We start from the raw sequence: 11,125 nt of genomic DNA on the forward strand, positions 1-11,125 counted from the left end.
TGTATGTTTTTCCCTCAAATTAATTCTAATAGGGTCAAGTGCTCTTAACAAATGTTGACTTACTCCTATTTAATCCAACAACACTAGTCCCAAAGAGATCTCTCCTACGACAAAATTAATAATCCGTGCATAACTCAAAATCTTTAAACAAATATTTAAATAAAAATAGACTTTAGATGCGAATTGGATCAAACATTAAAATTAAATTTGAGAAAATTTCCTTGTATTTTATTTTTTAAAAAAAAAGAAGTTGTTCGTTTCAACAAGAAAATATAGTTAATACTTTATCTGTGTATGGTTGGACTTGAATCTTAATCTAGTCAATGTATATTTCACCAAACCAGACATGTAATCATTGTCTACTTGAAATATCCTTATGCTTTGCTTAATAGTATATTTATAAACAATTGAACATATTATTTCAATTAATTAAAATAAAGTTTAGTAGAAAGGACCAGTGACTTGTAATGTAATGAACTAGGTGTCATGATACCTATATTTAATTCCTAACAGTAATCTGAATGTGATTATTTTTAATAGAAGTGTACATGAATGTAATAAAAAAATAAAATGTAATTTGATGATTAATAAAGTAGTGTTAAAGAATCATTGATAAAAAGTAGAGATAAAATTTTATAGTCAAATGGAGAAAGTGAATGCATTAATTGATGGTAGCCCATTCATGCTTTATTATTAGGTGTGGTGACAAGTGACCCCACTTTGACCTCTTTGTTTAATCTTTACCCCAAAAAGCTCATTTCCAAATGAGACATCATTTCATATCATCGCCAATATAACTTGGAAAAATAAATAAATATATACATTATACATAAAGCCTTCACGTAACAAAAATTTAGATATGAGCCACAAATCATGGTCAACAACATTTAGATAGGATAAGGTGAATATTATTAAAGTCTACAGTGCTACGTGCCCAACCTTTCCGCTGTTCGACTCAACTCAACTTGAAACTTCATCCAACATGCTAACCCAATATCTTGTCATCATCCCATGCTTGATTTTAGGCTTTATCTGACAACTATATATCTATGCATACACACGCGCGCGCGCGTCTTTTCTTTTTTTAATAACACCCGACTTATATAAAATCAAAGTATATCGTCTTGTTATAATTGTGTGTGTGTGTGTTATATATATATATATATATAGGTTAAATTTCGCGCAAAAAATTCTTGCCTTCTGATGAAATTAAACTAAAGAAAAAGTAACTAGGTATATATTAAAAGAAGCTAAGGTGGAGTCATCTTAAAATAAGAACGTATCATTTTCATTTAGATTTGGATGGACCCTCTTCTTTAGTTTAGACTTTAAATAATATCACTTTTGCATCTTCAACTATGAAAAGCGATATATGTTAATGTTTTCTCTTTGAAAAAATTTAAACTATTTCTCAACTTGCTAATATTTTTATTTATACGGTCTTCATGTTTTCAAAAGAGAAAGATATCCTTTAGTTATATATTTTACTCATAATTAAAGATAGATATAACTTATTCATTGAGAGATATCGTGTGAAAATATGAAAGAAAAAGCATTTTTATTTCACTTTATTATCAAACACTGTTATTGTTGATATAAAGGTGGGTGCGTGAATGTAATGCAGTGCATAGTTTTTAGTTTAATTATGTTAAAAAGGTTATGAAGTCATTCATTACATTAAATACAATGCTATGTTATTTTGAAATATATTGCCTGATAAACCATATAAGATGAAAGATGAGTATGTATCAAAATGAACAATTAAAAATGATAATATCCATGAAAAACCATTGAAATGATTTAATATCAAATAAGGATTTGAATGAATCGAATGCTTATCAGAACTTAAACTTTCAATTGTCAATTATTAATTTTTACCTGTCACAAGTTCTTGTTTGATATTAAATCATTTCAGAGGTCCTTCATTAATATTCTTTCTAATAAAAATACATTTTTACAGGATTACACCAAAATTATATGTGATGATACTAGCATTTGAACCATAGAAACAAGGTTCCAGATTAGATATCAAATAATCTCTCACCATATAGAGACTGATTTCACTTGCAGACTAAAGCTTAATTAAGTATTGCTCTGATCATCCATCTTTCATGCATATAATTCATTAACGTCCAGTTGGTAGCTCTCTGTCTCAAAATAGTGTAATTTATATCTATATATGCAGTAATAGACAAGAATTTTCCTCCATGATTTTTTCAAAGAAAAATGAGATTGCATATACTCATTAGCACTTTTTTAGATTATACAGAATTTATTTGTAGATTTGATTTCATCCCTGTTGTTTAGTTGCAACTCATGAGACTGGCCGCATTGTGTAGATAAGTAATTGAGATTATTTGTCGAAAAAGGATTCAACATTCATTGGAATAGAAAGCTCAACAAAGTCAAAATTCTTTGGAATAGTAAGTTCGACAAATTAACATTTATCCATTTCATGCAAGCTTTGATGTTTATCTAGCATATAATTTCTCCAAAGATCATCCTCTTTCCAGAATTATTAACACAATCAAAAACTTTGTTGTGAGAGATTAAATGATTAATTTCAACTACATATTTCAAAAAAAAAAAAATAACTACATTAATTGGCTTTGCTCTCCATGCTAACAATGACAATTTAGATACAATAGTTTTTGAAGATGCACCCGAGTGTAAATTCTTTTTAAACTCTGATATAACCTAATTTGTTTCTTTGCATGGGTCTTTTGTCAACTTATATTTTAAAAAAATTATTTGATGAGAGTGAGTTATGAAATTGAGAATATAGAGTTAGAGTGATGTGATTTGGTTTTATATAAAAGAGTTGGAAATAGATATATAAGAACTAATTTTTAATCAATTCTTGTTGAATTCAAATCTAAATTTTTTTATATAGTTACATCATGATTATGATTGTGAGTATTGACATCATCATAAGCGCCCATTTTCAAAGTTTTCAAGGGTACCAAACATGTTTTTATTAGATAATCTCGAAACTGCCATATTTTGCAATGGATAGGTAAAAGATGAACTTTATTTACCAAGCTCTTTATAAAGGGCATGGAAGCTCTACAAAAACACTTATTATGAGTGCTAATATGTTACCCAAGCATGCCTTTGAGACTTTGACTATAAATTTCTTGGTTTTACCAAACAGTCAAATGTCAACCATCATTTTTTCAAAGGAAAATAAATAGGCACATATTCATGTAATGTGATATCGTTAATTTTTTTTTTTGGTTTCTTTTGAAATTTTATGTAAAAAAAAAAAAGGAAGTGTGATGATGTGACATAAAATATATCTACAACAAAACTGTGTGTAGATGTACGTCTTTAGCTAAACTCAAGGGCCTGGGGCTTGACCTTTTCTTCCTTCAACCGGAAAAAAAAAAAAGACTTTAAGTCTATATAATATTTCTTCCGACTTTATTTATAAAATAAATATAAAATATTTTATTTATAAATAAATATTTCTTCCAACTTTATTTATAATATATTATTTCTTTTATTTATAAAATATTTATATTTAATTATAAAATATGTTATTCATTTTTTTATTTCAATTTTTTTACTCCTATTAAATATTGATGAGAGAATTATTATTAAAGTATGCATATTTAATATAAATAAAGAAACTTTTAATGAGAGTTAATGAGTTTTAAAGTTTATCTTAATTTTAATGAAATATGTCAAACTAACTTATAAGATTAGATAAAATATTTGTGAATTAGCAATTTTAAGGGCAATTGCATTTTCAATCAAAGATCTATGAAGGAAAACAAAGTTGTAATTTAATGCAAATGGTTTAACCTAATCGAACCAAACCCTAGTTGGCTAGTTAACATTAACATACCCAAAATTGTGAAGTCATTTGGCACGCAGTCTCAATTTCAATCAACACCTAATTTGTTGCCAAACATATCAAAATCGAAGATTACAAAGAAGAAATGATGCTTGCTTATACCAAACCACAAATCAATTAATTTAGACAAACAAAACGAGCCCCTTTATCCAAGTGCTCTAGAAATGCCTTGTCATGGCAAAATCACTAGATGTGGCTAACCCAATATTCCCTTACATTCCATTTTCTGTTCACAAAACAAATCTCTCTCCCAAAAGGAAGTTATCAAAATGCATTAAATAAACATTGCAAAGCATCTTATGTGGCAATCAGGAGGAGTGGGACCCACCAGGTCCCCACTTCCATTTTGACCCAAGAAACGGAGTTTTGGTTTGGCCATTTTCTTGAATTGGTTTGGCCATTTTCTTGAAGAAGAGTCACGTCACTATCCACGTTATAGCGCGAAGGCGTTTTGACTGGCTTCGGGCAGCGGTCAGCACCGTTTGGGCAGCTTCCTCCTCTCTCCCTGTCTCTCTCAGGCGTCTCTCACCCACACTCACTCCCTCCCCCTCTCCCTCTCTCGCTCCACTGCGTGTGCACGCCTCACTCAAAAGAAGATATCAATCTCACACTGCCTGACTCAGACTGGCTCGAGAAAGAGTATTTGTGTTCTTCTGAAGCCTGCGAGCAAGTGAGAAGTAAAAGTTTTTTACTCTAACGAAAAGTGGGGAAATGTTATGAATTTTTACTTGACAAGAATTCCAGGTTTGGCTACCTGGGCTAACCCGCTGGAGGTTTATTTTGTTGATGTTGCCTTTTGGGTCTGATGCTGTGGTGGGGATGTTTCTGCGTGGTAATGGTGGAAACTTGAGGGAGTTTCATGTGAGATTTGGGAGCTAGGGTTTTGAGTAATCTGGGTTGGTTGGGGGAAGAGAGGAGCTTTGTGACGGGGTACTGGGGTGTCGGATATTATCTGGATCATTGATTCGGCTACTTACTTAAATGGAGAGAAAGGCCTGGGCTTCTGCTTTCTTCTGGTGGGTCTCGCTAATTCATCCATTGTGGTTGATTTCTGCAAACACGGAAGGTTTGTCAGAAGCTGCTAGCTTTTATCTCCTTCACGTGAAACTAGCTGTTTTTGGTCTTTGCTTTGAAATAAAATGCTCCATCTTCAAATTTGGGTGAGCATTTGCTTGTTGCTTCTTTGATTGTGATTGCTTGGATAAATGGGTTCCTTTTGCCTTGGGCGTCTGGATCCATCCGCGGGACTTATGCTAGCTAGAAGAAATATTTCTTTTGCAATTCTTTACCTTTGGTACTTCTTGGAACTTGTAGTGATCTCTTAGCACAAGAAGTCCTGAAAGATATCCCATCGCTGAGAAGTGTGGTAAGGTTTCCATCGCAATATGTTAATGGTTTTCTCTGCGAGAACATTTGATAAAAACAATGCATTAATGCCGAGCTTGTTTTAAGTGCTGTGAGTATTGTCTTTCTTTGCGTACTGTAAGCTTGGGTATGAATGGGTGACACATGGAACAGTAACAATGTTGGTCGCTGAATTGCCATGATCAGATCCTCCTGATGCAATTTATTTTTGTCATGCACCATGTCTCACAACACCAGGGCTGCTTAAGGCAATAGATTTTTTTTTTTTTGGGTTAAAATTCTACTAGGTTGGCTAAGAAAAGATCTTAGCGACCTGCCTCATGTACTTCAGGTGCTGGGCAACTTATTTTTGTGCTTGAACGATTTAATCAACATGATGCTATATGTTTCTTACTTGCAATTTCTGTCAAATGTGCCATGTAATACATGTAAAACATAGTGTTATATTCCTCCTAACATCTTGTATCTTTGTAATTGGAAGCGTCTATGTGGTTTTGACACTGAAGTGTATCATGATTTTTACCACCACCTGATTGTTTAATTTCGCATCTGTGTGCAGGTGATGCTTTACATAGCCTTAGGACAAATTTACTGGACCCTAACAATGTTTTACAAAGTTGGGACCCTACGCTTGTCAATCCTTGCACATGGTTTCATGTAACATGCAACAATGATAACAGTGTAATAAGAGTGTAAGCTGTCTGCCTCTAAATATCTATCACTAATATATGCTTATTCTATACGTAAAATCTCATGCAATTTATTCTCACAACTTTTCTAACACTGCTTTTTCTATTCTCCCTCTCCACTCCCTCTACTTTTTCTGATGTCAGGGATCTAGGAAATGCTGATTTATCTGGTCAACTTGTTCCACAGCTTGGCCAGCTCAAGAATTTGCAGTACTTGTAAGTTATGCTTTTATCCTTTGATGTTTCAATCTTCTTGAGCCTCATCATTTTATCATTAATTTTTTGTTGTCTTGGGGCAATGAGGTGGGAACAAATAAGCTTCAAAACAAAGACCATCTCAAGTAATGGGGCTTTCTTCATCCGTACTTGTGGGTTTTGGGGCTTGATTATGATCTAGGATATATATATTTTTTTCTTTTTCCTTTTTCTTTCTTTTCTTCTTCTTCTTCTTCTTCTTTTTGGGAGAAAGGGGGTGGTTAGAAGGGTTTCAAGAATTTTCCTAATCCCACACTTGCAGCTTGCTAATGGTACCTTTTTTGATACGTATATTAATTTGGGTTTAATGACAGGGAACTCTACAGCAATAATATTACTGGCCCAATTCCAAGTGACTTAGGGAATCTTACTAGCCTGGTGAGCTTGGATCTGTACTTAAACAGTTTCACTGGTCCCATCCCTGATTCTTTGGGCAAGTTGTCAAAGTTGCGATTCCTGTAAGTATACTTATTGTTGGCATTTTTTTTAAATGTATATGCTTGTGAATGATTGATCTGTTGATGCAGTGAGAAAATAAAACTGTAAGAGTTATAACTTAAAACAAAGAATGTAAGAATTATTTCATGAAAAAAATGTATTAATTAGAAATTAGCTTTCAATTTTACCCAGAGAAAATCTCATTTGATGCAAAAGTCTCTGTATTGTGTTGAAACTGCTAAACAAATAGAAACCTTTGAATGTGCTCTTTAGCATTTACACTTTGAAGTTGGAACCAATCCAAAGAAATTTATGTGACTATCCTGGTAGAAAAATAACTATTAACTATTAACTAAAGCAAGAGTTTCAGGTCTGTTTCTAATATTCTATATAAATTTGGACTGGTCATGCTAGCTTAAATATGGAAAGAAAATTTGTAACTTCTGTTCCCTTGTCCAAAATTGCTTTACCTCCATGATTTTGTTTGGTGCAAATTGCCTTCATTTATTTGTGCAATAATACTGTGCCTGGGCTTGTCAATTTGCATGTCTTTTGTTTTGCATTTTGCCTATCAGCATAGATCTTAATACTGTTTCGTTGATATGTTTGTCTAAGGATAGCCGGCTTAATAACAACAGCTTGTCGGGTCCCATTCCCATGTCATTGACCAATATTTCATCTCTCCAAGTGCTGTGAGTGCTAATTTACTTTAATTTATGTTCCTACTTTATTACTTTAACTTGCATGTGCCTAGCTGCTATTTTGTCCTCATTAATTAAGATGAAATTGCAGGGATTTATCTAACAACCGTCTCTCTGGTGTGGTTCCAGATAATGGTTCCTTCTCATTATTCACTCCTATCAGGTTTCTTACTGACACAAGCACTACCCTTACCTTCATGGATCCTGGTTGCAAAATTTTCTGATTGTGTTTCTTTCCTTTTTACAGTTTTGCTAACAACCTGGGTCTTTGTGGGCCAGTAACTGGGCACCCTTGTCCTGGCTCTCCTCCATTTTCTCCTCCACCCCCTTTTGTCCCACCAGCCCCAATTTCTGTGCCAGGTAATCTTTCTGCTGTTTCCGATGTCAACTCAGAATTTAGATGACAATTTATTTTTAAGTTTGGCAATTCCTCTGTTGCAATTGCCCTGTTGAATAGTTTTTCTTACCTTGGCTTTTTGACATCATCTTATTTTGTGCTATTGTAGTGCCTGTTAGGGTTTTTAATTGAATGGGTATCTTTTAGTGGTCAACCATATTACATAATGATCTTTTTATCTTTAAAAATAATTGACTTTTTTATAGGCGTGCTGCCTGAGCAAAGGTGGATGCCTGTGAAAATATTATTAGCTGTTACATCTCTACCAGAAAGTTTCTAAACCTCTTAATGTTTTACGGACATTTTGCTATTTTTTTAGATCCCATCACCTTCTTGAAGATTAAATTCTTTATGTATGCATTTAATATGGGAAGGTATTGGTCATTTGCTCAAGAGGCTATTTTTGTCGGGTCAAGATCTGATTGTGTTTTCTGCATTAAATTTATGGTTGTAATGCTATGGTGAGCATAAAGAAGATTAAAGAAGCACCTTTATTATATTCTCTCTGTATATCCAATCATAGGAGGTAATAGTGCCACTGGGGCAATTGCTGGAGGAGTTGCTGCTGGTGCTGCTTTGTTATTCGCGGCTCCTGCCATTGCATTTGCATGGTGGCGTCGAAGGAAACCACAAGAATTTTTCTTCGATGTGCCTGGTTAGCATTCCCATCTAAATGAATTCTAGATTGGTTGAATCTGCTAGTAGGATGGATTCTGACTTAAAGTATATTTGCAGCTGAAGAGGATCCTGAAGTTCATCTTGGACAGCTCAAAAGGTTCTCACTACGAGAACTGCAAGTTGCAACTGATAGTTTCAGCAATAAGAACATTCTGGGAAGGGGTGGATTTGGTAAAGTATACAAGGGGCGCTTGGCTGATGGTTCATTGGTTGCTGTGAAAAGACTGAAAGAGGAACGTACACCTGGTGGGGAGCTTCAGTTTCAGACTGAAGTAGAGATGATCAGCATGGCTGTACATCGAAATCTTCTTCGATTGCGTGGATTCTGTATGACACCAACTGAGAGGCTGCTTGTTTATCCCTACATGGCTAATGGGAGTGTTGCCTCATGCCTAAGAGGTGGATGTTTTGCATTTCTTGCTTATACTTTTGAAAGTCATTATACTTGATTGATTGTTAATCATTGAAGAGAATGTAAGAAGTCTTGATTAATGCAAGGGCATTCTTACTTTCTAATGGTAAATTGGTAATGGCAATAGCTTTGATTAGGTGACCTTGCATTTTGTGTTTTCTAAGGAGAGAAATGGTTTTTTGGTCCAATGGAAAGATGCAGATGATGCTAACCTACACAAAAAAGTGAGGATAGGATCTCCAATATATAATGGCCAGGGAGAGGGATGACAATGTTAGAATAACGATTCCCCTTATTATTTATAGATGCCTTTGCTTTCTGATTGTGTGTCCGTTTTCAAATTGAACAATGTTTAATGAATTTTTTATTTGAACTATCGTGATTCAGGGGCTGTCTTCCGCTCATATTTCAACATATAGTTGGTTTTTGTATTCACCTTGTAATTTTGTATTTGTATTACTCTAGAGCGCCCAGCACATCAACCTCCCCTGGATTGGCCAACAAGGAGACGAATTGCATTGGGTTCTGCAAGGGGTCTTTCTTATTTGCATGATCATTGTGATCCCAAGATTATTCATCGAGACGTGAAAGCTGCAAACATATTGTTGGATGAGGAGTTTGAGGCTGTTGTTGGGGACTTTGGGCTGGCAAAACTTATGGACTACAAGGATACCCATGTCACCACTGCTGTTCGGGGCACAATTGGGCATATAGCTCCAGAGTACCTATCTACTGGGAAATCTTCTGAGAAAACTGATGTTTTTGGGTATGGTATCATGCTTTTGGAGTTGATTACTGGACAAAGAGCTTTTGACCTTGCCCGGCTAGCAAATGATGATGATGTTATGTTACTTGATTGGGTATGTTTACCATAAAAGCGTATCATCTTGTTCAAGTGCAATATACCTTTGCTGTTTAATTCTATGCAATTTTACATCCTGCAATAATTTGTAGAATGTCTTTTTTTTTTTTTTTTGGTTATACCCAATGATGGCTGATATATGGAGGAACCATTCCCAACCCTCCCCCGCTGTTAAGCAGAAATTAATTTGGTGCTGAGATGTGTAAAAGTCCATGTGTTATTATTTGATTAGAGAACTTAATAGCTAGCACGCAAGTTACTTCAATCTTTTCGTCATGGCTTTGGCTGAGTGGCTGTGCAAAACATCTATACTTGCGTAAAGTTTTCTTTTGGTGTTTCGCCTCCAAATCTCATACTCTTGAACATGTTCTTAGGTAAAAGGACTTCTGAAGGAGAAGAAGCTGGAAATGCTGGTTGATCCTGATCTACAAAACAATTACGTTGAAGCCGAGGTAGAACAGCTAATTCAGGTTGCACTGCTGTGCACGCAAGGTTCCCCTTTGGACCGGCCTAAGATGTCGGAAGTTGTGAGAATGCTTGAAGGCGATGGCTTGGCTGAGCGATGGGATGAGTGGCAAAAGGTGGAAGTGTACCGCCAGGAAGTGGAGCTAGCCCCTCATCCTGGTTCTGATTGGCTTGTTGACTCAACCGAAAATCTACATGCAGTTGAGCTATCAGGTCCAAGGTGACATTGGCAGTTGGCACAGTAGAAAAGTAAAGAAAAAAAAACAAGCATCATTTATCCCTTTTTTTCTTTTTCTTTTTTAACTATAGAAGCTCTCTTTTTTACCTTCTTCCCTCCCTTTGGTTCCTTTTGAGTACACATCCTGATTATGCCTCTTGTAAGTCCACTGCATTGTATTCATTTACATTTGTGCATAGGGGTTAGCTTTATCATGAGTTGCAATCTGTATCATCTGCAGTTTGGCAATTTGATGTAAACATCAAATGAAACAATGGCCAGCTTAATCTTGAGTTTTGTAGCCTTTCCCGAACCACAGTTCTATATGTTATCTTGTTATTTAGTGGGGTTTACTAGTATGAGTGTGTAAGATTTCAAATGGGGTTATTTATGGATCAATCCTAGGGTTGGGGATGATTCCAAGGGAAACGTTCTCGATTAAGATTAGCATGGGACAACACAAGTTTTGTTATGGACGCCGAGCAGCTTGTAATTATCAACAGGACATGATTTTCATGTCTTTTGCGGTTTCTCCGAAGTGCACGAGAAAGTGGCAAAGATGAGAGAATGGCTTGGACTTCATCAATTGGTTTGCTGGAAAGGATAGAGATTCATTCCAATGAAACCCATTAAGTCAAGGGGAATTCTTATACGCGCACACAAGCCTAAGAAAACCATCGAGTCACAAGGTGACTTTACACGCGTGGCCGCCCGCCCGTGAGGAATGCTCGAGCCACTTGGGATTTTATTTGGAAAAATTTAATTTAAAACCCTTGGATCACTCTTA

At 35.2% G+C, this 11,125-nt stretch overlaps 1 protein-coding gene across 2 annotated transcripts; it reads left to right on the forward strand.

The window, feature by feature from the left end:
- Window positions 1-4,318: 4,318 nt before the first annotated feature.
- Window positions 4,319-10,717, forward strand: LOC129292937 (somatic embryogenesis receptor kinase 2-like). Of its 2 annotated transcripts, none has more exons than XM_054930652.1 (11): window positions 4,319-4,925; window positions 5,784-5,916; window positions 6,058-6,129; window positions 6,483-6,626; window positions 7,227-7,298; window positions 7,399-7,470; window positions 7,555-7,667; window positions 8,228-8,359; window positions 8,440-8,781; window positions 9,260-9,654; window positions 10,031-10,717. In XM_054930652.1, the coding sequence occupies exons 1-11, from the start codon at window positions 4,841-4,843 to the stop codon at window positions 10,343-10,345; spliced, it is 1,875 nt and encodes a 624-aa protein (XP_054786627.1). In that variant the 5' UTR covers window positions 4,319-4,840; the 3' UTR covers window positions 10,346-10,717. The 2 variants fall into 2 exon arrangements, with proteins under 2 accessions (XP_054786627.1, XP_054786628.1); XM_054930653.1 differs by having other exon boundaries at window positions 6,495-6,626.
- The last annotated feature ends 408 nt before the right edge of the window (window positions 10,718-11,125 follow it).

Source organism: Prosopis cineraria, unplaced genomic scaffold (assembly GCF_029017545.1).
Source record: "Prosopis cineraria cultivar Desert tree isolate PC_DT_omini unplaced genomic scaffold, ASM2901754v1 PC14, whole genome shotgun sequence".
NCBI classification, from domain to species: Eukaryota; Viridiplantae; Streptophyta; class Magnoliopsida; order Fabales; family Fabaceae; genus Prosopis; species Prosopis cineraria.